The sequence below is a fragment of the Oncorhynchus masou genome, chromosome 18 (genome assembly GCF_036934945.1).
Source record: "Oncorhynchus masou masou isolate Uvic2021 chromosome 18, UVic_Omas_1.1, whole genome shotgun sequence".
Taxonomy (NCBI): domain Eukaryota; kingdom Metazoa; phylum Chordata; class Actinopteri; order Salmoniformes; family Salmonidae; genus Oncorhynchus; species Oncorhynchus masou.
This window is the reverse complement of record NC_088229.1, coordinates 24,739,543-24,766,738: the sequence shown is the minus strand read 5'-3', so window position 1 is coordinate 24,766,738 and position 27,196 is coordinate 24,739,543. Positions and strand designations below refer to the sequence as shown.

The 27,196-nt window shown below is 44.3% G+C and overlaps 1 protein-coding gene across 8 annotated transcripts in view; it reads right to left on the bottom strand.

Moving 5' to 3' along the window:
* LOC135504279 (ankyrin repeat and SAM domain-containing protein 1A-like) overlaps nucleotides 1–27,196 on the bottom strand; it is a 115,246-nt gene that overhangs the window by 67,356 nt on the left and 20,694 nt on the right. For 6 of the 8 annotated variants that reach the window (XM_064922681.1, XM_064922684.1, XM_064922685.1 and 3 more), the window contains exons 2-6: nucleotides 12,466–12,546; nucleotides 12,130–12,286; nucleotides 10,958–11,023; nucleotides 1,062–1,358; nucleotides 24–99 (exon numbers count right to left, since the gene is read on the bottom strand). In XM_064922681.1, the coding sequence (XP_064778753.1) occupies nucleotides 24–99; nucleotides 1,062–1,358; nucleotides 10,958–11,023; nucleotides 12,130–12,286; nucleotides 12,466–12,546 (677 nt within the window). The remainder of the gene's footprint in view (nucleotides 1–23; nucleotides 100–1,061; nucleotides 1,359–10,957; nucleotides 11,024–12,129; nucleotides 12,287–12,465; nucleotides 12,547–27,196) is intronic. The other 2 variants (XM_064922687.1, XM_064922688.1) reach the window with 1 other exon arrangement.

Sequence of the window (27,196 nt, the reverse complement as noted above, 5' to 3'; positions counted from 1 at the left end):
AAATGGAGACGTCAGTGTCTGACCTTCCCTCAGAAGTTTCTGCACCACATCGGTTTTCCCAAAGAGTGCCGCTTCATGGAGGGCACTGCCCTTCTCCGTCTGCAGAGAGGCAACAAACAGACCATAATCAAAACAATGCTGTGGCTGAGCAACAACAAAACATGACATCAGAGTAGACTCCAGGTCAGCAACATACAGAACAGCAGAGGTCAGATCTCGAACCCGAACCCTCCCTGCTGAGAGGAACAGATGAAGACCTGCTATCTAGACCGCCACCAAGCTTTGATTCTGATTCCTCTCATCTTGGTCAGCTAGGGCATACAGCTTCAAGCTAAACCAGCAGTATACTTCCTGAATACACAGGACAGGTTTGATCAGCGTGAAATAGAAGTTTGGCTTTGGTTATTCATCCGCTGCCGGACACCAACCCCGGTGTGTTTTGCTATGGCAAATTATTTGGTTGAGGAATCAAACTAGATTATTTTCCAGCTCGCTGCGCCATGCTAATGGAAACCGCAGGACGCAAGACCTGAAGGATTCTTGGTGGCCCAGACCTGCCACAGAGCAGAGATGAGGGAAGTGGAGGTAGGACACGACTGATGTATGACACAGTCTGGTATAAGAAGAGGGCCAAAAGCCCCCTTAAACAGTCAAATATTGATGGGAAACTCTGTTACGGAGGAATGTAAATGCTTTTTTATGCTGGATTATGTTGTGTTGTTGTATATTTTAATTATGTAATGTATTGATTGTTGCTGCCTTCTTGGCCAGGTCTCCCTTGAAAAAGAGACGCTGGGTCTCAATTGGCTTTTCCTGGTTAAATAAAGGTTAAATCAAATAAAACACTGGTTCTTTAGTCTAAATAAAGAGCTCAAGAGGTTTGAGTCAAGAGCCTATGAGTTTGTAGGCCTAAATTCTGCAAAGGTGTGTACACAACGTAACATTATGGACACATTCAGTCTCTATATATCCACATAACTACGCTCTCACAACAACACACTGAACCTGATCATTGAACAGGCAGGAGAGACAACAGACCCAGTGTTCTCTTCAGTCCTCACCTCATAGTTGATGTCCATGCCAGCGTCCAGCAGCACCTCCACCACGGCCAGGTGACCGTTACGTGAGGCCAGGTGCAGCGGCGTGTGTTTCTTGGTGTTGCAGCTGAGCAGGTTGGGGTGGGCGGTGAGCAGCAGCTTGACCACCTCCAGACGGCCGTAGAGCGCCGCCAGGTCCAGCGGCGTCTCAAACTTGTTGTTCCTCATGGTGGGGTCGGTCAGCTCCTCCAGCAGCAGACGCACCACCTGGGTGTGGCCGTACTGCGCGGCACAGTGGAGAGGGGTCTCGTTGTCGTTGTTCTGTTGGAGGGGGGAGGAAGGGGGACCAGAAAGGAAAGGGGGAGGGATGGGAGGCAGGGGGTGAGCATCCACATAGAGGAAGTAGAGAAAGAGGTGGGGGTGGATATTGGGAAGGAGGGAGGAAAGAAGGGAGGGAGCATTAAGTGAGTCATGGTCCAGCTTCCAGAAAGCAGTGATTTGAGGACTCATGATTGTGTCACGTCGGTTAAGCCAATCCGTGCTTAGCAACCACCATATTAGCCAGTATGTCTAAAGGTCACTGAAGAGCACCAATCAGGATGATGAGGCCCAAGGAAAGCGCTGGCTAGCTGAGAGAAAGGGATGCTGGGAGGATGCTGGGGGGTGGGGACTGAAGTCATGACTGGGAACAGTCCCTGTTGAGTAGAACTGTCTAACACCTGCTTCTTATAGGGCATGACCTGCTGTAAATGTGACGAAAGGACAATCTGTTGACATTTAGTAAAGGCCACGATAATAAGGAAAGACACTTCTGTGATGACAATATGTCATGTGTTGCTTGGTTGTTTAAGTAACTGCTTCGTGCAGACAGAGGTAGGGGTGACAACCAGTGTGAGAGAGTTGAGTGGTGTGGTGACTGACAGTGTCGTGAGTGTGATCCATGCAGTGCTTCACATGCAGAGGCATGCGTTACCAGGGTGACCCAGCGAGATAGTGCTCGAGAGACACGGCTCATACGTCAATACAATCTATGGTCCTGAGAGCAGAACAGCGGCAGAGGAACTGGCTAGTAACAGAGATGATGGCAATCCTGAGGTCAAAGTTCTGACTGCACAGGGATACATACTATGAGTGAAACGGATGGAATATATATACTTAAAAAAAAGAGATTCTCCAAGCGCATAGAGCAAGGATCAAAACTATATGTTCACTCGAACAACATTAAATCAATAGCATTACAAACACAGCTTTTATACACAAAACCCGCCCATAACAAGTTGATGCAGAGTGAGTTGCAGCATATTCTGTAGCCAAATGTCATCTCTATATCATATGGAGAGAATATCAGAGATACTATCAGAATACTTTGGGAGATGATCAGATGTATGTTGACATTGTAACATAATCACAAACATCATATCTAGCCTGTGTCAGCAGCATATTCAGTAGAGTGGACTTGTGTTCAAATCTCCATTCCTTACTTCTCATTACCAAGTACTCCCACCAGCAGCCAGAAGAGGGAGATTACAATACAGCCTGATACATCAGCGGAGACAAAACAATGGTCTTAATAACCAACGCATATCCAACTCAGAACAATTTATATGTAATGACACTACATTCTCTCTCAGATTCATCACAAAGGCTAGGTCATATTCTAGGTCATATTCCGAGAAGGGCAGACTGGGAACACTAGCTAACACACAGGTCATTCCAGTGTCAACTCAAGTGGGCTGACAACATTAGCCGTATGCTGTGTACAACATGCAGGTTTGACAGTTTGTAAACACAGTACAAACCTAAAGGTAATGAATGAATAACTGTTGTAAGAGACCAACCATAACCTCCCCCAAGGCTAGCCACTCTGTGCCAGTCAACAACAATTGTGTACCAGGGTGTGTCAACAATGCCAGTCTGTAACATGCCCGGAGTGCCAGTCATGCCACACATGCCACAGACACCTAGGAGCAGCCGACAGCTGGCAGGAGAATACCCACACACTGTGTGCTAGGTTGGGTTGCTCCCTGGAGGGTGAGGTGCCAGCTGAGTCTTTATTCTGCCATCAGAGGCAGGATCATGGAGACGGGGGTCGGGGGGAGGTTACAGGGCACCCAGGACAGGTGTTGGCCCCTCCCCTCTGACTAACACAAAGATCAGTAGGTAACTACTCCTGTGTTGTTCAAGGTACAGAGCGAGAAGAAGAGAGAGAGAGAGAGAGAGAGAGAGAGAGAGAGAGAGAGAGAGAGAGAGAGAGAGAGAGAGAGAGAGAGAGAGAGAGAGAGAGGTCTTACTACACTGGCAAAAACAGGTTACAGCTTGAGCTGAAAGAAAGGAGGAGAAATAAAAATGTACAATCAACACCTGCCTTTCTGGAAAGACGGGGAGAGAGAGAGGCCGGCTGAGAAAGGCTTGGTCTGACCCTGTGTGAGCTACACTAAACAAAGACCACGGAGCAGAAGAACACTCCAAAACAAAAAGCCTCTGTTAGGGAAATAAACCACAAACCTGCTAAGGTTTTGTCAGTCAAGGTTTGGGATTTGTTCCTTCCTGCTTATCCTCTGTGTTTTTGGTCTAAATTAAGGTTTGATCTTTGTTTCTCTCTCAGTCTCCCTCTCTCTGTCCATCTCTGTTTCTCTTTCCCAGTTTGCTGCAGGAGCATGAAACGACCACACACACAAAGGAGCATGAAACGACCACACACACAAAGGAGCATGAAACGACCACACACACAAAGGAGCATGAAACGACCACACACAAAGGAGCATGAAACGACCACACACAAAGGAGCATGGTGTCTCGCATCTGTGACGCACCGTCAACTGTTTTGTCATCACAAGCTTTTTAATAGATTCAACTCTCAACTGTTAGATGCAGGCTACTTCAGAGGAACATGTTTTATAGCCTTGGGTTTTATAGCCTTGGGTATACAGGTTTACTTGCACAGCCTGGATAAATATGCAATAACAATATCCAAATAGAAACCAGCTTCAACCTCTATGTGCGCTGGCTAACTGCTCGGATTATGGTCGATTGAATTCCACCTGCAAAAACCAAGACTTCCTCAAGATTTATGGCAAAAAGAGAGACATATTTGCCATATCATGAACACATGATCCGTGTCTAGTTTTAATAAGACACCAAAAACCACATCATCACCAATGAAGTCTGAGACTCCAGAGGATCCCCTCCTCTCTGTCTCAGTGGTGTGGCCAGTGTGGTTCGTTCCGTGGCTTTGAGTCTGACAACATCTGATCATATTAGCCACGGCTGGCCTCTCTGGGCAGCAGCAGAGCAAAGCGTAGGGTGAGCAGCGTGAATCAGACCTTTCCTGTGACGCCCCCTTCACTCCACACTAGCCTACTGCACAGGGGTCCACGTGAGCCTGCAAACCAACAGCTGTTCAAATGCTAACATAAGAAAGTAGATGGCCACACATACACTCCTGTCCTGGTCATCCACATTGGAGAGTTGACTGATGTGATGGCAGCTACAATCAAGAGAAGGATTAGTACACTATGATATAATCCAGGATAGTACACAGTATGAAGCCTGTGTGAACAACAGTGGTAGATGCACAATAGGCGGCAGGTAGCCTAGTGGTTAGAGCGTTGGACTAGTAACCGAAAGGTTGCAAGATCGAATCCGCGAGTAGACAAAAATCTGTTGTTCTATCCCTGAACAAGGCAATTTTAAATTAACCCACTGTTCCGAGGCCGTCATTGAAAATTAGAATTAGTTCTAAACTGACTTTCCAAGTTATACATTTAATTTATTTTTATAAAAATAGCATGATAGCTTCATCTTAATCTAGACTCCAGTGCGTTTCAAACACACTCAGATTAAAGTGCTTTCTCAGATTAAATCTGAACAGAACACTAACCACGAACATCTGGAGATGATGCCTAACTTCTGCACTGTTGTGATGCCAATCACACTCACACTAGAATGTTCCAATTCCGGAAGAGAAGAAACGTGCTGCAGTCCGACTGTATGTACTGTAGGGCTACTGGCTGAGATGCTAACGAGGAGAGACTAGTGACCTCTGGCATGTAATGTGCTCGCTGGGCTGGCGGAGCGAGGAATAGGAGGGGTTACGTCATGCTCTGCCCTCTGGTTAAGGGGGGTGGGGCAAGGGACAAGCAGCTGTTGTGGCCACAGGGTTGCCCAAACGCTGCACGCGACTATTCGTAGTATGCACACATATTTGTAAATCCCTGTTTCTCACATGTCCACACAGAGGCAAGCTCATCTCAAATGCCTGGAAACTGAAGACAGCAGATTGGGTAGCCAGGCAACCCAAACCTGGCCAAGGCTTGACTCCGTCAATCACCGCATTCTAACGCCCACGGACGCTAGTTTCTTCTCCAGAGCCAGAATTCAAGTGGGTAAAGCAGCGTTTTGAAAATTTGTCATTGGCTTTGCTACTTTGACTTGTTAGAGATGAGCCAATCGCTGATGACTTTGTTTTGTACAACACCCTTCATTTTGACATCACCACAAATGACTTCAACGATGGCAGTATCAGACTGAAGTATGTGGCGAACAGTTTAAATCATCAGGAAAGTAGATGGTAGCTTTCTCCTCCACTGGCCACAAGCAACAACTCCATCTACAGCAGAAAATCAAGCATATGCTGGATGTGATTATGCATAAAGGATGAAGGAAAAGAAAGCTGTCCATCAAAATGGACAGATGCCCTTCTGAGGGGCTCTAGCTTGCATGGATGTATGTAGGAATGTTTAAGGAGATATGATGGAGAAAAAGGGTTGGTGTCGGATCTGATGTGTGGCAGTCGACAGAGCCGGACACAGGTGCTCAGCTGAAGCCAATGAGAATGCGCAGGCTTCCACCCATATTACTAGCCTATTCAACCTCTCTTTCGTATCGTCTGAGATCCTCAAAGATTGGAAAGCTACTCTGGACTCAAACTGTTATAGACCTATATCCATCCTGCCATTCTAAAATCTTCAAAAGCCAAGTTAACAAACAAATCACCGACCATTTCGAATCCCACCGTCAGTTTTATGAGGGTATCCTACTTTCTCCACTATGCAATCTGGTTTCCGTGCTGGTCATGGGTGCACCTCAGCCACGCTCAAGGTTCTAAACAATACCATAACCACCATCGATAAGAGTGTACTGTGCAGCCGTCTTCATCGACCTGGCCAAGGCTTGACTCTGTCAATCACCGCATTCTTATCGGCAGACTCAATAGCCTTGGCTTCTCAAATGATTGCCTCGCCTGGTTCACCAACTACTTCTCAGATAGAGTTCAGTGTGTCAAATCGGAGGGCCTGTTGTCTGGACCTCTGGCAGTCTATGGGGGTACCATGTGGTTCAATTCTTGGGCTGACTCTTTTCTCTGTATATATCAATGATGTCGCTGCTGGTGATTCTCTGATCCACCTCTACGCAGACGACACCATTCTGTAGACATCCGGCCCTTCTTTGGACACTGTGTTAACAAACCTCCAAATGAGCTTCAGTGCCATACAACACTCCTTCGAGGCCTCCAACTGCTCTTAAGTGCATGCTCTTCAACTGATTGCTGCCCACACCCTCCCGCCCGACTAGCATCACTACTCTGGACGGTTCTGACTTGTGGACAACTACAAATACCTAAGTGTCTGGTTAGACTGTAAACTCTCCTTCCAGATTCACATTAAGCATCTCCAATCCAAAATTAAATCTAGAATCGGCTTCCTATTTTGCAACAAAGCATCCTTCACTCATGCTGCCAAACATAGTCAGTTTTACGAGGGTATCCTACCGATCCTTGACTTCGGTGATGTCATTTACAAAATAGCCTCCAATACTCTACTCAGCAAATTGGATGTAGTCTATCACAGTGCCATCCGTTTTGTCACCAAAGCCCCATATACTACCCACAACCACGACCTGCATGCTCTCGTTGGCTGGCCTTCACTACATATTTGTCACCAAACCCACTGGCTCCAGGTCATCTATAAGTCTCTGCGAGGTAAAGCCCCGCCTTATCTCAGCTCACTGGTCACCATAGCAACATCCACCCGTAGCATGCGCTCCAGCAGGTATATTTCACTGGTCACCCCCAAAGCCAATACTTCCTTTGGCTGCTTTTCCTTCCGGTTCTCTGCTGCCAATGACTGGATCGAATTGCAAAAATCTGGAGCTGAAGCTGGAGTCTTCTATCTCCCTCTGTAACTTTAAGCATCATCTGTCAAAGCAGCTTACCAATCACTGTACACAGCCCATCTGTAAATAGCACACCCAACTACCTCATCCCCATATTGTTACTTATCCTCTTGCTCTTTTGCACACCAGTATATTTACTTGCACATCATCATCTGCACATCTATCACTCCAGTGTTCATGCTAAATTGTAATTATTTTGCCTCTAGGGCCTATTTATTGCCTTACCTCCTTACTCTTCTACACTTGCACACACTGTACATAGATTTTTTATTGTGTCATTGACTGTACATTTATTTATGCATAACTCTGTGTTGTTGTTTTGTCTCACTGCTTTGCTTCATCTTGGCCATGTCGCAGTTGTAAATGAGATCTTGTTCTCAACAGGCCTACCTGGTTAAATAAAGGTTAAATAAAAACATTTAAAAAATATCCCTACTCTTCAGACAAGCTGGCCCATCCAATTAGAAGGCAAAATCTTTTTTTTTTTTAAAGGCACATTGCATTGTCATTCAATATTAGCTCTCATACCTGGTGTGAATCGCAGCCTGTCTGAAATTTCACACGGTTCACTTTTTAGGTTCTCTGGTGTTATTTTCAGGGCACTGTTAGCCTACTGCAAGCAGTGTGTACAGGATGTATTACACTGTGCATTTCACTTCGCGCAACTGCCATCTCATTCTCCCTCTGTGTAGTATAAAGCTTGGAAGCTGGTTGCATGACTGTGTTGATATTTACCACAGTCAGCCAACCATCTGAAGGTACAGTACATTTTGTTAGGCAGGTGACCTATATTGGAGACAGAGGACTGTTAGACTTGCAGGTTTGACATATTTCAAGAGCAGTACCGCACGTTTCTTGAAAATACCACTATCAGACACCAGGCTTTTTCGATGGAAGAAATTGTTTTTAAAATAGGAGGTGGGAAATAACAATAAGCAGAGAAATGATGACTAAGTGTTATATTTTATTTGTATATTACAATCAAGCTTCCATGATAAATCACTTTTCCTTCCAAATCAAATGTTACCAAATCAATTGGGGCACTATCGGAATATCATCAAGTGGCAGGCCCATTGGAGATGGTAACACTGGGAGAACGTTGCAGCAACGCTTAATGAACATTACAGCTAGGCAGCACTAAGGCCAGGAGGACAGAGAGAGAGGGGCTGTTTGAGCTGTGTCCAAGCTGAGCTATGGTGCTTCCCTGAGGGGGAGAGCCTGCACTTAAAGCCCCCTCCTCCCCCATAAACCTCTGCCCACAACCACCCCTTCCATTTCTAGCTAGCTAACTCCATGACACACACCCCTATCTTCTCTCCTGCTGAGTGTTCCACTGGGTCAGTCATTGCTGCTGCAAGACCAATCAGCCGTGACACCGTTGCCATGACAACATCCCTTGCTCTCTTCCACAGTGGCGCAGACTCAAAAGCAGAAAAACAGATAGAGGGAGAGAGAGAGACACACACACACACACACACACACACACACACACACACACACACACACACACACTGAGCAGAGAGCACACTCTGCCTGACATTGATACAAAGAGACTGGTACACAGAAAAGCACCCTCTCCTTGGAAGACATTTCTCTGGTTGTTACAACAACACTGAGATATTAGTAACCCTTTTGGGGGATCCAAAGAGAGATCCACAGTCACATGATGCCATCACTGCCAGAGCATCCATCCAGCCTGCATCCATCCATGTTTCTGATTTGTTCATAACAGCTTATCCATTATTTAGGTCTGCTGTGGCCAGGTATTGGACCCCATACTGCTGTATTCCAAAAGCAACAGAGAAGCTAACCCCCACAGACGTCAAATGGTCAGTCTGTCAACTAAACCACATCCTAAACGTTTGCATTAAGAGGAGCAACAATTATACAGCACTAGAGGACATGTAATGAGGATTCAGTGTTTGGTAAACACATGCTGCATGTCGCTTTAAGGCAACCGAAGCTAAGAGGCTTGAGTTAGCACTGAGGAAATGGGACACCATTTTAAAAATAGTTTGATTTCCAGATGCTTTCCTCAAAACACAAGCTTTGACCTCTCAACACTCCAGTGATGGTGTTAGCCTCAATTTGATGTGAAGGTAACATTGCCTCTGTCAGTAAGCTTGATGAAGTGTTAACGGTTCAATAATTCAAAATCTCCAGGGGGAAAACTCTGACTTGAGCTTGACTGTCTACGCGTGAATGTGGCTTCTACACATACAGTAGGACGTAATGACCCTAGACAAGCATGAGCACATACACGTCTAGAACAAGGTCAAATGTAGAGAGAAACACCAAGGAAAACACACAGGTCAGAAATGACTGACACGCAACACCTGTCACTGAAATCACATCCATTCTATTCTATGTTGTGGTTCTGTCCCCAAGGGACTAATTGTTCCCTATGATAAAATCGGGGAGGGGACTGTGGATTGGTCTCCGTCCATCTGTTCATACGTTAGTCACACGCGATCTCTCAGACAGCAATGGCCCCATTTTTACAAAACTTGGGTGAATAATGTTTCTGCCATAGAGCAGTGTTTCTGCCATAGAGCAGTGTTTCTGCCATAGAGCAGTGTTTCTGCCATAGAGCAGTGTTTCTGCCATAGAGCAGTGTTTCTGCCATAGAGCAGTGTTTCTGCCATAGAGCAGTGTACTGTTGGGGGTACTGGGGGACCAGGGTTGGGAAACACAGCCATAGAGATCCAGCATTTACAAAATGACACTGATTGGCCCAAGGCGGGAGCTATAGTAATTAACTGAAATTTGTCACACCAGAGAGGAAGCGAGAGGGATAACTAGGACCAAAATCTGTCTTCTCCAACAGGTTTTTTTCTTTCTTTATTTTTTAAAGGTTTTTTTGCTCACCAAGCGAGGACGTTTTGTATGGAGGTCAATGAGTGTCAAATTTGGTTAACAAAAAATGTAATGGCTTGTTTGCTAGGTGTGGCTTATTTAATCGAATAGAAGTTTCACAGTGCTTAGGTTGTTACAAGTGTACGGATATAGGTAGGACACGTGACAGCCAGACAACTTTTAGAAAAAACACTTTATATCAGAGTTATGCCTGTTGTTCACAAGCATATCTGCCCTCTCATTGGCTAGAATGGTCCCACCTGATCTTGCTAAATGCCATTTTTTAAGAACACATTTTTAATTGTTACAGTGGCCACTTCAATCTGGTTAATATAATGGATAATCTGTGGTCACACATAATCTCAATTGCCCAACAGGGGGCTGCATCATTCGTGGGGAAGACATGTTTACTGTTGCCTTGTTCATATTTACAACTAATGAGAGAGGACGGTCCCAAAGAGACATTCATCAGAGTCCTTCAACATCACGTGACTTTATAAACAGGAAAACTGACTATGGAACACAACTGCAGTAGTACTAATAACATTGCAAATCCACCTTTCCAATTCTTCTCAGTTACCAGGTGAAAGTATCTAGAGAGAACCCCAAGAAATCACAAGAAATGTACCCAGAAAAGGTCAAAGCAAGTCCCCTTATCTCTCCAACAGACTGCCAGTGCAAGCTAAGCAAGCATCAAACCCAAGCATCAAAACTATGCATCAAACCCAAGCACCAAAACCATGCATCAAACCCAAGCATCAAAACCATGCATGGCGAAGAGATTGTGTGCAACTAGTTGTGTGAGTACAATGGAAGCAGGGAGGAGAATAAGAGGGCAGCAGCCTTCTGAGCAGCTGTCTGTTTGTCTGCCTGGCTGGCTGAGTACACACCTTGGCATTAATATGCAGGTCAAAGGGCCCACAGCGTTTCAACTCTTTGTGCTCTACAGAGGAGCTCTAGGAGGGAAGAAAAATGAAGCAATGGTTTTTCACTCACACACAGGCAATGCATGACAGTCAGTTGCAAGGCTGAGTCAAAATAAATTAACAGAAATATGGACAAAGTTGAGTTAATGAACAAACAGATGTCATGAACAGGCATAGAGATGGCTGACAGAAATGACACAAAATGAACTGGCAATGAATCAGAGGATTATTCCAATATCATGGCTCCAGTGACAGACTAATAAACTGAAATACTACTGGGAAGTACTACTGGGAAGTACTACTGGGAAGTACTACTGGGAAGTACTACTGGGAAGTACTACTGGGAAGTACTACTGGGAAGTACTACTGGGAAGTCGTACTTTATCAATGGGATCTTGGCTCTATGGCTATGATTGATTTTGTTCAATTGCCTCATAATGAGTCATTTCTGCCAAAATGGTAAAGATACTAAACACGAGATCACAGACAGGACAAGGTAAATACTGAAGGTGTTGCTGGTGGTTACGCAGTGGACAGTCTCGACACACCATGCCTGGACTTAACACATTACATATCAAACAGAACAATCCATTAGTTCAAACATGACACATTCACTTGGCTGGTGTCAAGTCACTTCAAGACAAATATTAGTGCAGTCAAACTCATGACGCAATGCAGTTAATGTGTATGGTCTTGCACTGAATGAACAAGCCCTGCCCTACTTTCATTTGTATTAAAAAATATATATATATATGTTCTCAAAAACGGCAAATGGTATTTGCAAACCACTGACAGAGCGAGGCGAGGAACACGGTCCACAGTGGACCCAGTTAAAAATACAGTCTATAGAAATGAGCATAGGGAGGTCGACACTGTATATGAATGATGAGTTGTATAGGATAGATGTCCATCCATGTGACAAGAACTGGGTGTAACACTAACGTTCACTGACTCTAGTTAACAGGGGAAATAGTGAAGGGTTATGTGGTGTTGCACTCGACCTGTTCCTTCCATCACACTGTTACACAGATCAGATCAAAAACCACTGCTGCTGTGAGCAGAGGAAGACCGAGGTATCAGGGGAACAGATGGAGTGAGAAGAAGGGAGCCACACTTAGCGGGGGGAGGAGTCAGACCTGCTCGTTGAGTTTGGGGTGTGAGGGGCCTTGGTGAATGAGCAGCCTGACGATCCGTTGGTCCCCCTTCCATGCGGCCAGGTGCAGGGGGTAGCAGCCCTTATTGTCGGCGATGTTGGTCAAGGCCTCGTTACGTAACAGTGACTCCACAACTTCACTGTGGAATGGACAGGCAGACACTGTCAGAAGAGTTGAACATTATGTAGGCTGATGACAGTGTACTATATCAATATTAACCACACAAATATGGTATTTCCCACTAGCTGACCTCAGGCACATCATTGTCAGTTAATCTAAACTCCCATGACAACAGAGCAGAGCTAGCTCTAGATCTACCTGTGTCCGTTTAGGGCTGCATGGTGTAGAGGAGTGTATCCAGTGCTGTCCACACAGTTCACATTAGGACCCCGCCAGATACTGTGGGGGAGAGAGAGAGAGAGAGAGGGAATATTAGATCATATAACAGTAAAATGCAACTGAGGGAAGAGCCTAAAGCTAGCGTGAGCAGAGAGACAAGTTCAGAAGGCAAACATTGTGACATGTTGCCGATCAAAACGGCAGGTCCTAGCCCCTCAGTGTCATTGGCAGTCATGCTGCATTATAAGTTGTGTACCATGGTTTACAGCCTAGCCCAGCCCAGGTTCACAGCCCAGCCCAGGCCAGCTCACACCCAGGTGAGAGGCGTTCCCTGAGGAATTGAACCACAGCACTGAGTGAGAGGGAAAGGAATGAGGAAGCATGGGCCAAGCCAGCAGCACCAGGCAGCAGAGGACGGATGGGGTTGGTATGTACACACACCCACACTATGACACAGCAGGAGGGCAGTAAAGTTGGTGTCACCAGGGGAAGACTTAGTGATTTGGAGGCCCCAGGCAGAAGCCAGTCTTTGCCCCGCCCCACCCATGTATATTTAACAGAATCATGGCAACTGAAGGTAGAGCTGTTTGGAGCCGGCTCTTTTAGGTGAACTAAGCAGAATGAATAGGCTAACTGAAAAGACTTGAAATGCCCTACACTCGTGAAGGCTTTTTACATCACCACATAGAACAGGGGTGGGCAATAATTATGGCTGCACAGATTTGTTTTCTGACCGATTTGTTTGTCAACAGCAATTTGCGGGCCAGATTTAAAATAAAAAATAGAAATAGGCCTATAGGCTATAGGTCCAGTACAATCTCTACATACAGTAGGTTTACCTTCTTACTGGTATTAGTTAGTTGGTATGCACTGATGTGGAAATTCTGGGCCAATGACTACAGTTGAAGTCGGAAGTTTACATACACCTTAGACAAATACATTTAAACTCAGTTTTTCACAATTCCTGAGATTTAATCCTAGTAAAAATCACCAGTCTTAGGTCAGTTAGGATCACCACTTTATTTTAAGAATGTGAAATGCCAGAATAATAGTATTATTTCTTTCATCACATTCCCAGTGGGTAAGAAGTTTACATACACTCAATTTGTACTTGGTAGCATTGCCTTTAAATTGTTGAACTTGGGTCAAACGTTTCGTGTAGCCTTCAACAAGCTTCCCACAATAAGTTGGGTGAATTTTGGCCCATTCCTCCTGACAGAGCTGGTGTAACAGTTCTATTTTTGTTTCATCAGACCAGAGGACATTTCTCCAAAAAGTACGATCTTGGTCCCCATGTGCAGTTGGAAACCGTAGTCTAGCTTTTTTTAATGGCGGTTTTGGAGCAGTGGCTTCTTCCTTGCTGAGCGGCCTTTCAGGGTATGTCGATATCGGACTGGTTTTACTGTGGATACAGATACTTTTGTACCTTTTTCCTCCAGCATCTTCACAAGGTCCTTTGCTGTTGTTCTGGGATTGATTTGCACTTTTCACACATAAGTACGTTCATCTCTAGGAGACAGAACACGTCTCCTTCCTGAGATGTATGATGGCTGTGCGGTCCCATGGTGTTTATAATTGCGTACTATCATTTGTACAGATGAACGTGGAACCTTCAGGCATTTGGAAATTCCTCCCAAGGATGATCCAGACTTGTGGTCTACAATTTTTTTTTTAGGTGTTGGCGGATTTCTTTTGATTTTCCCATGATGTCAGGCAAAGAGGCACTGCGTTTGAAGGTAGGCCTTGAAATTCATCAACAGGTACACCTCCAATTGACTCAAATGATGTCAATTAGCCAATCAGAAGCTTCTAAAGCCCTGACATAGTATTTTCCAAGCTGTTTAAAGGCACAGTGATCTTAGTGTATGTAAACTTCTGACCCACTGGAATTGTTATACAGTGAATTATAAGTGAAATGATTGGTCTGTAAACAATTGTTGGAAAAATTACTTGTGTCACGCACAAAGTAGATGTCCTAACCGACTTGCCAAAACTATAGTTTGTTAACAAGAAATTTGTGGAGTGGTTGAAAAACGAGTTTTAATGACTCCAACCTAAGTCCATCTGAACCAACTTTGGCTTTCCTGGATATAGCCACTATATTGTGATCACTGCATCCAATAGGTGCGGATACAGCTTTAGAACAAGGTTCTACAGTATTAGTAAAAATGTGATCGATACAAGTGCATGATCTTGTTCCTGTAGTGTTTGTAAACACCCTGGTAGGTAGATTAATATTGTGATCCAGATTACAGGCACTGGTAACATTAATAAGCTTCCTCTTGAGCGGACAGCTTGATGAAAACCAGTTAATATTCCGGTCCTCAAGAAAGTAGACCTTTCTGTTTACATCACATACACTATCAAGCATTTCACACATATCATTTAGATACTGACTGTTAGCACTTGGTGGCCTATAGCAAAACCCCAAAAGAAAAGGCTGTAGATGTGCCAAGTGAACCTGCAAGCACAACACTTCATTAACACTTGACATAAAATCTTCTCTAAGCATTACAGGGATATGTCTCTAAATATATACAGCAATACCTCCCCCATAAGTATTTCAGTCTCTTCTATATGTAACTGATGTGAAATGGCTAGCTAGTTAGCGGGGTGCGTGCTAATAGTGTTTCAGTCGGTGACGTCACTCGCTCTGAGACCTTGAAGTAGTTTTTTCCCTTGCGCTGCAAGGGCCGCGGCTTTTGTGGAGCGATGGGTAACAATGCATCGTGGGAGGCAGTTGTTGATGTGTGCAGAGGGTCCCTGTTCGAGCCCAGGTAGGGGCGAGGAGAGGGACACAAGCTAAACTGTTACATATAGATGTTGTTATCCTTATATTGCTACTGCTGTATCAACAAATTAATTATCTAAGTGAGTTTCAGAAATGGCTAATATGAATGTTATCTGATGTGAGCAAGTTATTGATTTCATGAACCTTATTTCTAAGGCTACATATATTAATATGGGCTATTTTCAGCAATGTAGAAAATAGTACAAATAAAATAAAACCCTGGAATAAGTAGGTGTGTCAAAATATTTGCCTGGTTCTGTATGTTTAACTGAAATAAAACCACCCGTGAGCCTCGAGTTGGGAAACCCTGCCCTATAGGGTTCTGCGTGTGAATACTTGGGAACAGATTTCCAAATCAAAATCAATTGGAGCTGATTTCCTGGTGTTTTTAACAGTCTTTTATGTCCAACAATGAATATGCAAAAACATGTCATGTAAAAAGCACCTCATTTCGGTGTGCGCATAATTAGTGCTCAGGGGTCGCATTGAACCCCTATCTGGGTAGAGGAGGAGACAATGAATGACGAGTCTCCTCTCTAGCCCAGTTAACTACCATTCATTTTCCCATTACACACCTTTGCAAGTGTAATAATGTCAAAATGTTTCATTATTCACCAAATATGGAGTTTTGCTGGGAAACTATCGTTTACTGCCATGCCGCCCCGTATGCTCTTCCAAAAAAAGCCCTTTTTTCCCTCTTTTCTTTTTTTTATAATCAAAAAAATGGTATTGTCTGGAAATAATCTATGTATTGTTTTTGACAAAGTGCACATGCGCCAAATCCACCCCTATGCATTAATGTAATTATCAACCACTCACTTCATTCTATCCTCCACTGCTTGAATTGAAGGGTCTGGACTGGAGGATATATATAGGCCTAGATCTCTCATACACTTAAGGCTGAACTCAGCTGTCAGCTGTGATGGTTTGTTTCTTTTAATCAGCAGATAGAAAGAGAGAAATGGAGAGAGGGAGTAATTAAACAGGCAAAGGAAGCCTGGGCGCTGGGAGGATAGCATGCCATGCCAGCAGCAGGTCAACAGTAACAATGGGATCTGACTGCACACTGAGCACTGAGCACTTCCTAAAATAAATAATTTGAAAAGAAAATCCAGCCTAGCACTGGAAAAACAAAGGTCTGAGAGAGAGAAGAGATGGGATGGATCTCGTGAATATAAATGAAAAGGAGATGAGAGCACTGAAATGGAACCAAGAGAGGGATTCTACCAACAGTAGGGAGGATGATGCTGCTGCACCACCATGCAACCATGTCATCGATCTATGATAAAACCCCTGGAATGTGCCAGATTAAAAGATGAACATTGATGTTCACGTGACGTAACATTAATCCATATCATCAACGCTGAAAACAAAAAAGAAACTGAAGACAGGCACGCAATGCACACACTTACATACTTAACAATGCTGACATGTTCAATCTCAGAAAGGTCTAATGGCTGGGGCGATGATAGTGACAACATGATGACATCACACCGTCCCTGGGAAGGGGTGCGTCACCTGAGTGGGTTGAGTCACTGATGTGATCATCCTGTCTGGGTTGGCGCCCCCCCCCTTGGGTTGTGCCGTGGTGGAGATCTATGTGGGCTATACTCATCCTTGTCTCATGATGGGAAGTTGGTGGTTGAAGATATCCCACTAGTGGTGTGGGGGTTGTGCTTTGGCAAAGTGGGTGGGATTATATCCTTCCTGTTTGGTCCTGTCTGGGGGTGTCCTCGGAAGGGGCCACAGTGTCTCCTGACCCCTCCTGTCTCAGCCTCCAGTATTTATGCTGCAGTTGTTTATGTGTCGGGGGGGCTAGGGTCAGTTTGTTATATCTGGAGTACTTCTCCTGTCCTATTCGGTGTCCTGTGTGAATTTAAGTGTGCTCTCTCTAATTCTCTATTTCTCTCTTTCTTTCTCTCTCTCGGAGGACCTGAACCCTAGGACCATGCCTCAGGACTACCTGACATGATGACTTCTTGCTGTCCCCAGTCCACCTGGCCGTGCTGCTGCTCCAGTTTCAACTGTTCTGCCTTATTATTATTGGACCATGCTGGTCATTTATGAACATTTGAACATCTTGGCCATGTTCTGTTATAATCTCCACCCGGCACAGCCAGAAGAGGACTGGCCACCCCACATAGCCTGGTTCCTCTCTAGGTTTCTTCCTGGGTTTTGGCCTTTCTAGGGAGTTTTTCCTAGGCACCGTGCTTCTACACGGGATTTTAGGCTGGGTTTCTGTACAGCACTTTGAGATATCAGCTGATGTACGAAGGGCTATATAAATACATTTGATTTGATCACCATGGCCATTGGAGAGGGGGGCACAAGGCAGTAAGAGGACACAGGAAACAGAATGCTCCCTTCATCCCTGCACAGCTCCACAGGAGCATCGCTCTGATGAGAACCCTCTTGTTTTGTAATGGCCGCTTTTGCCCCCTAAAATAAATCTCCCATAATAGCTCTGAGAGCAGCCTGCAATTACCCAGTCGGAGCAGTCCCGTTAAATAAGTGTCTGCATTCTAGCTTTCAGAACAATACAGGCCAAGGCTCTGTAGGCCAAAGAAGAGACACTGGAAAATTCATCCTTCCCTATATAGTGTCACATACACTGAGTTTACCAAACATTAGGAACACCTTCCTAATATTGAGTTGCACCATCTTTTTCTCTCATAACAGCCTCAATTCATTGAGGCATGGACTCTACAAGGTATCAAAGGTGTTTCACAGGGATGCTGGCCCATGTTGACTCCAATGCTTCCCACAGTTGTGTCAAGTTGGTTGGATGTCTTTTGGGTGGTGGACCCTCTCTTTCTAAAATTATGCGCCGCCATTGTTGCAACCCCTATTACTAGTCTGTTCAACCTGTCTTTCGTATCGTCCGAGTTTCCTAAAGATTGGAAAGCTGCCGTGGTCATCCCCCTCTTCAAAGGGGGTGACACTCCAGACCCAAACTGTTACAGACCTGTATCCATCCTGCCCTGCCTTTCCAAAGTCTTCAAAAGCCAAGTTAACAAACAGATCACTGACCATTTCGAATCCCACAGTACCTTCTCCGCTGTGCAATCCGGCTTCAGAGCTGGTCACGGGTGCACCTCAGCCACGCTCAATGTACTAAAACAATAACATAACCGCCATCAACAAAAAAAACAGTACTGTGCAGCCATCTTCATCGACCAAGGCTTTCGACACGTTTCAATCACCGCATTCTTATCGGCAGACTCAACAGCCTTGGTTTCTCAAATGACTGCCTCGCCTGGTTTACCAACTACTTCTCAGATAGAGTTCAGTGTGTCAAATCAGAAGGCCTGTTGTCTGGACCTCTACAGTCTCTATGGGGGTGCCACAGGGTTCAATTCTCAGGCTGACTCTTTTCTCTGTATATATCAATGATGTTGCTCTTGCTGCTGGTGATTCTCTGATCCACCTCTACGCAGACGCCACCATTCTGTATACATCCGGCCCTTCTTTGGACATTGTGTTAACAAACCTCCAAACGAGCTTCAATGCCGTACAACACTCCTTCCGTGGCCTCCAACTGCTCTTAAATGCTAGTAAAACTAAATGCATGCTCTTTAACTGATCGCTGACCACACCCTCCCGTCCAACTAGCATCACTACTCTGGACGGTTCGGACTTAGAATATGTAGACAACTACAAATACCTAGGTGTCTGGTTAGACTGTAAACTCTCCTTCCAGACTCACATTAAGCATCTCCAATCCAAAATTAAATCTAGAATTGGCTTCCTATTTCGCAACAAAGCCTCCATCACTCACGCTGCAAAACATACCCTCGTAAAACTGACTATCCTACCGATCCTAGACTTCGGCGATGTCATTTACAAAATAGCCTCCAACACGCTACTCAGCAAATTGGATGCAGTCTATCACAGTGCCATCCGTTTTGTCACCAAAGCCCCATATACCACCCACTACTGCTTTGGCCGCCTTTCCTTACAGTTCTCTGCTGCCAATGACTGGAACAAATTGCAAAATAAATAAATACATTTTAAAATATTGCTGAAGTTGGAGACATATCGCCCTCACTAACTTTAAGCTATCTGAGCAGCTCACCATTCGCTGCAGCTGTACACAGCCCATCTATAAAATAGCCCATCGAAATACCTACCTCCTCCCCATATTGTTTTTAATTGACTTTTTTTGCTGTTTTGCACACCAGTAAAATAGCAAAAGCACACCAGTACTTCTACTTGCACATCATATCTGCACATCTATCACTCCAGTGTTAATTTGCTAAATTGTAATTACTTCGCTACTATGGCCTATTTATTGCCTTACCTCCTTACTCCATTTGCACACACTGTATATAGATTTTTCTATTGTTATTGACTGTACGTTTATTTATCCCATGTGTAACTCTGTGTTGTTGACTTTTGTCACACTGCTTTGCTTTATCTTGGCCAGGTCGCAGTTGTAAATGAGAACTTGTTCTCAACTGGCCTACCTGGTTAAATAAAGGTGAAATAAATAAAATATATATATAAATCATGATACACACGGGAAACTGTTGAGCGTGAAAAACCCAGCAGAGTTGCAGTTCTTGACAAACTCAAACCGGAGCGCCTGGCACCTATTGCCCTCCCTCGTTCAAAGGCACTTGTATCTTTTGTCTTGCCCAATCACCAGCTGAATGGCACAGACAATCCATGTCTCAATTGACTCAAGTATTAAAAATCCTTTAACCAGTTTCCTAAGCTTCATCTACACTGATTGAAGGGGATTTAACAAATGACATCAATAGGGGATAAAAGATTTCACCTGGATTCACCTTGTCAGTCTATCTCATGGACATGTTTTGTGCACTCACTGTGCATTAGTCCAGTCATTCCCATACAGTCAACCCCAATTACAGGCCTGTATGGACCTATAGGCCTGCCTTCTAAAGGCATCTCAGTCAGCCATAATTGATAAGGATGCCGGTGGTACAGGCTGAAGCTACACTAGCAGAGTGAGTGAGGAGGATATGATGGTGAAGGATAGAATTTTGTTAGGGGAAGGAAATCACTCTAGAGGTCCAATGCAAATCCCTCCACACCGGCAATGCACCTCAGCTAAGTAGCGAAGAGTACTGCCTTGGACTGACTGGATGTGCACATTTCCAGTTTCATGCCCACTGAACACATCATACATACACAAAAACTGTCCGCTCGCTAGTTGCTGTCCCAGATTAGAAATAGATTTTACATAACAATTTACTTCAAATAATGCATAGCCAACTCAAAAAACTGCTCTGGTCGTGCTGCCTGCTTGATTACATACGCAAGTCTGACTGCAAGCATGCAAGGCTGTTAGCCTATAGTACGCAATAGAGACAATGACTGGAAGTATGCAGGGCTGTTAGCCTATAGTACGCAATAGAGACAATGACTGGAAGTATGCAGGGCTGTTAGCCTATAGTACGCAATAGAGACAATGACTGGAAGTATGCAGGGCTGTTAGCCTATAGTATGCAATAGAGACAATGACTGCAAGCATGCAAGGCTGTTAGCCTATAGTACGCAATAGAGACAATGACTGGAAGTATGCAGGGCTGTTAGCCTATAGTACGCAATAGAGACAATGACTGGAAGTATGCAGGGCTGTTAGCCTATAGTACGCAATAGAGACAATGACTGGAAGTATGCAGGGCTGTTAGCCTATAGTATGAAACAGAGACAATGACTGGAAGCATGCAGGGCTGTTAGCCTATAGTATGAAACAGAGACAATGACTGGAAGTATGCAGGGCTGTTAGCCTATAGTATGAAACAGAGACAATGACTGGAAGTATGCAGGGCTGTTAGCCTATAGTACGCAATAGAGACAATGACTGGAAGCATGCAGGGCTGTTAGCCTATAGTATGCAATAGAGACAATGACTGGAAGTATGCAAGGCTGTTAGCCTATAGTATGCAATAGAGACAATGACTGGAAGCATGCAGGGCTGTTAGCCTATAGTATGAAACAGAGACAATGACTGGAAGTATGCAGGGCTGTTAGCCTATAGTATGAAACAGAGACAATGACTGGAAGTATGCAGGGCTGTTAGCCTATAGTATGAAACAGAGACAATGACTGGAAGTATGCAGGGCTGTTAGCCTATAGTATGCAATAGAGACAATGACTGGAAGTATGCAGGGCTGTTAGCCTATAGTATGAAACAGAGACAATGACTGGAAGTATGCAGGGCTGTTAGCCTATAGTACGCAATAGAGACAATGACTGGAAGCATGCAGGGCTGTTAGCCTATAGTATGCAATAGAGACAATGACTGGAAGTATGCAGGGCTGTTAGCCTATAGTACGCAATAGAGACAATGACTGGAAGTATGCAGGGCTGTTAGCCTATAGTATGAAACAGAGACAATGACTGGAAGTATGCAGGGCTGTTAGCCTATAGTATGCAATAGAGACAATGACTGGAAGCATGCAGGGCTGTTAGCCTATAGTATGAAACAGAGACAATGACTGGAAGTATGCAGGGCTGTTAGCCTATAGTATGAAACAGAGACAATGACTGGAAGTATGCAGGGCTGTTAGCCTATAGTACGCAATAGAGACAATGACTGGAAGCATGCAGGGCTGTTAGCCTATAGTATGAAACAGAGACAATGACTGGAAGTATGCAGGGCTGTTAGCCTATAGTATGAAACAGAGACAATGACTGGAAGCATGCAGGGCTGTTAGCCTATAGTATGAAACAGAGACAATGACTGGAAGTATGCAGGGCTGTTAGCCTATAGTATGCAATAGAGACAATGACTGGAAGCATGCAGGGCTGTTAGCCTATAGTATGAAACAGAGACAATGACTGGAAGTATGCAGGGCTGTTAGCCTATAGTATGAAACAGAGACAATGACTGGAAGTATGCAGGGCTGTTAGCCTATAGTACGCAATAGAGACAATGACTGGAAGCATGCAGGGCTGTTAGCCTATAGTATGAAACAGAGACAATGACTGGAAGTATGCAGGGCTGTTAGCCTATAGTATGAAACAGAGACAATGACTGGAAGTATGCAGGGCTGTTAGCCTATAGTATGAAACAGAGACAATGACTGGAAGTATGCAGGGCTGTTAGCCTATAGTATGCAATAGAGACAATGACTGGAAGCAGTGTGAAATGAAGCCTAAAGCGTGGCGACAAGAGGCCTTTCTCCTGCCACCTCTAAAGCTTTGTTCACATTGGCAGTTTGAAATGACTCAAACACTATTTTTTTTGCATTTCCGATTTGAAATCGGTTATTTTTCCCGCAGTCTGAACAGCCAAAAGGAAATCGGATATTTCAAGCCACATACAGTCAAATACAAATCTGATTCCTGGCCATAGACTGTTATTTGACATATCTTCTTGCTTGCTAGCTACTCTGTTGACAGTTTGACAAGAACATGACGTGGAAGCTAGCTAGCTTGTTGTTAATTGTTTACAAATAAAAAGGCTTTAAAAGTGTTCTTACACTATGATTTTGAACATTCAAAGCAATTGGGACACGTCCACAGCAGGCATTGTTGTCACCGTAGCTTGCTACATAACTTCTGAGTGATGGGGAACATGAGCACCACCAATCAGCCTACACCACTGTGCACACACCCGCCGTCACTATGACAGCTGGAGTAGCTGTGTCAGCAAATGACTGCTGTCTGAACACACACAAATCTGATTTAGTCACTTGAAACGTGCTGTTTGGACAGTCAGTATTTGTTTCAAATGTATTTTGAAAAACAAAACTAAATTGAGCATTGAGGCCTGCAGTGTGAACAAGGATTTTGGGTAAGGCTCACCACCTCCCCTGAGCATCTGAGTAGGGCAGAACTCAAGGGCATGAGGTAGTGGCACTTGACAATCCACTTCATCCTCTTATAGCTAGAGCGATTCAGAACCAACAACTGGACTGAGGGAATTCCACTTTGAAAGGAAAGAGCTAATCCTTAATTTCCCTGGGGGAATATCAACTTGACGAGGCTGAAGTCAAAGAGATTCTACAGGCTGTAATTCAGCGTTGCACAAAGCCTTGCGACTAAGAGGACAAATGATAATAATACCATTCCTCTCCCTCTTTCTTGCAATCTTTATGTATAAGGAGAGGACTGCTGAAGCCACTCAAGGATGCACAAGACATCTTCATGGAACCCATTTATTGCCTTTTTCCTCTGTGTCACTCTCCTAAAAACTTGAAAGGAAATCCCTTTTGTAGCCTTTGTTGCTGCCCTCTACTTGCCATTTGTCTATGTCTCTTCAGGATCCACTACAGCAGCATCTAGAGTACTGTGAGCCAAACAACCCTCTGGTTTTCAAGGTGGTAGCTAATGTTAAAAAAACTCCATTTTACAACATGACAACTAAAAGAACAGCTGGTGAGGTGAATGGAGCAGTGGAAAGGGAAAGCAGGAGTCCCACTGGGACTAAAGGGATTTAGATGCTGTGCTGCTGGGAGGAAAGACCAGGTGAGGCTGAGATCTGTCAAATAAACAGATTTGTCCTCAGTCCAATTAAGCAGTGTGACCACACAGATAGGGATTAGGGGCGAGGCAGTGCCCTAGGGCGCATGGCGCATGGCGGGGGCCAGGGCACTGCCAGGGCAATAGGGCTTAATTAAGTGGAAGGAAGACTGCCGGCCAAACATTGAGACCAGATGCACCATTTGCCAAACAGTAGCTCAGCATGCCTTTCAGTGAGTGTCCAACCTGTATTGTACAGCCTCCAGTCCCCATTAGAGAGACTGACACTTCTCTACCTGCCAATGTCCTAGCTCCTACAGTGGATTATACTCAATCACATTGACTTAATGAGCTCGGGTGTGTACAATACAGAAGCATGAGGTCTTCACGGATCTATCCGAATCCGAATACCCGAGAAATACAACATTTAGAATTCAACCTGGTCGTATCCCGGGTCAGATCCAAAATGTTGTAGTTAACCCTCTGATCCCAGGTTGAATCCAGCTCTGTGGCCACGTCCTCGGACCTGTGTGAAAATACTGTATGTGAAATGCCAACAGGATCCAAAATAATATTTGAAAACTTTAGTTCCTAAACAACATAAATGCAAATTTCACATATTTATGTTTTATTCTATTAAAATTATTGGTTTCATCAAACCAAATGTGTGAAAATATCATTGTGACAAAACGACATATTCTCTTTATGAACACGAGCCACTGCGCAGTGCACACTCTGTGAAACAGGTTATAGCTCGTTGTGGGACAGGAAGAAGATGTTGTTACCAGCCTCCGACCGCAAGGCACTTCAGAGGGTACGGCCCAGTACATCACTGGGGCAAAGCTGCCTGCCATCCAGGACCTCTACACCAGGTGGTTTCAGAAGAAGGCCCTGAAAATTGTCAAAGACCCCAGCCACAGACTGTTCTCTCTACTACTGCATGGCAAGCGGTACCGGAGTGCGAAGTCTCGGACAAAAAGGCTTCTCAACAGTTTTTACCCCCAAGCCATAAGACTCCTGAACAGGTAACCACATGGTTACCCAGACTATTTGCATTGTGTGCCCCCTCAACCCCTCTTTTACGCTGCTGCAACTCTCTGCTTATCTTATATGCATAGTCACTTTAACTATACATTAATGTACATACTACCTCAATTGGCCCGACCAACCAGTGCTCCCGCACATTGGCTAACCGGGCTATCTGCATTGTGTCCCACCACCCGCCAACCCCTCTTTTTACGCTTCTGCTACTCTCTGCTTATCTTATATGCATAGTCACTTTAAGGATACCTACATGTACATACTACCTCAATAAGCCTGACTAACAGGTGTCTGTATATAGCCTTGCTACTCTTATTTTCAAATGTCTTTTTACTGTTGTTTTTACTTCTTTACTTACCTACACACACACACACACACACACACACACATATACTTTTTTCTCTCCGCAATATTGGTTGATTTGATTTGATTAGAGCCTGTAAGTAAGCATTTCACTGTTGTATTCGGCGCACGTGACATATACACGTTGATTTGATTTGGATACAGAAGGGAAAAAGGTTGGTGCTGCTCTTGGCCCATATTTTGAAGGCCTGAGCTATTTAATGTATTTGTTTCATTTATAAAATGTGCTAGTTTACATATTACTTATTTGTTGAGGATTGGCTTATTTTGTAGGCCCATATGCTATTTTGTTAACTAATGTTGAATGACTTTAGTCAAGTTTGATATTTGTCAGCATAAAGATTACTCACTCATACTCTGGTTTTGTGGATTTTACATAATTATTATTATTTTCTACATTTAACTAGGCAAGTCAGTTAAAAACAAATTCGTACTTAAAATGACGGCCTACCCTAGCCAAAGCCGGACAACGCTGGGCCAAGGCTTTATACCTACTATTAATTTAGAACTAACAATTTTAGGCTATTATAATGAGTTAGAATTGAGTTCCAGAAATAGCCTAACAATATGTTTATATATACAGTACCAGTCAAAACGTTTGGACACACCTACTCATTCAAGGTTTTGTTTGTTTAATTTTGACTATTTTCTACATTGTAGAATAATAGTGAAGACATCAAAATGATTAAATAACACATATGGAATCATGTAGTAACCAAAACAGTGTTATTAAAAGTAACCACCCACTGATTTGATGACAGCTTTGCACTCAAGTGTGCCTTGTTAAATGTTCATTTGTGGAATTTCTTTCCTTCTTAATGCATTTGAGCCACTGAGTTGTGTTGTGACAAGTTCGGGCTATCTTCTGTATACCACCCCTATTTGGTAAAAGACCAAGTCCATACTAGGGCAAGAACAGCTTAAAAAGTGAAGAGAAATGACAGTCTATCATTACTTTAAGACATGAAGGTCAGTCAACCTGGAAAAAGTCAAGAACTTTTAAAGTTTCTTCAAGTGCAGTTGCAAAAACCATCAAGACAAATTCATTCAGTTACGAGCCTCAGAAATCTGTAATTAACTGGACCTCAGATTGCAGCCCAAATAAATACTTCAGAGTTCAAGTAACAGACATATCTCAACATCAACTGTTCAGAGGATTTTTGGTTCCAACCGCTGTGTCTTTGTGAGATGCAGAGTAGGTGAAAGGATGATCTCTGTATGTGTGGTTCCCACCGTGAAGCATGGAGGAGGTGTGATGGTGCTTTGCTGGTGACACTGTCTGTGATTTATTTTGAATTCAAGGCACACTTAACCAGCATGGCTACTACAGCATTCTGCAGCGATACGCCATCCCATCTGGTTTGGGCTTAGTGGGACTATAATTTGTTTTTCAACAGGACAATGTCCCAAAACACACCCGCAGGCTGTGTAAGGGCTATTTGACCGAGAAGGAGAGTGATGGAGTGCTGCATCAGATGACCTAGCCTCCACAATCACCCGACCTCAATCCAATTTAGATTGGGAGGAGTTGGACAGCAGAGTGAAGGAAAAGCAGACATCAAGTGCTCAGCATATGTGGGAACTCGGGCCGCCCCCAGGTGGTGAGGGTAGGTAACAACATCTCTACCCCACTGATCCTCAACACTGGGGCCCCACAAGGGTGCGTTCTGAGCCATGTCCTGTACTCCCTGTTCACCCACGCCTCCAACTCAATCATCAAGTTTGCGGACGACATTACAGTGGTAGGCTTGATTACCAACAACGACGAGATGGCCTACAGGGAGGAGGTGAGGGCCCTCGGAGTGTGGTGTCAGGAAAATAACCTCACACTCAACGTCAACAAAACAGATGATTGTGGACTTCAGGAAACAGCAGAGGGAGCACCCCCCTATCCACATCGATGGGACAGTAGTGGAGAGGGTAGTAAGTTAAGTTCCTCGGCGTACACATCACGGACAAACTGAATTGGTCCACCCACACAGACAGCGTCGTGAAGAAGGCGCAGCAGCGCCTCTTCAACCTCAGGAGGCTGAAGAAATTTGGCTTGTCACCAAAATAACTCACAAACCTCTACAGATG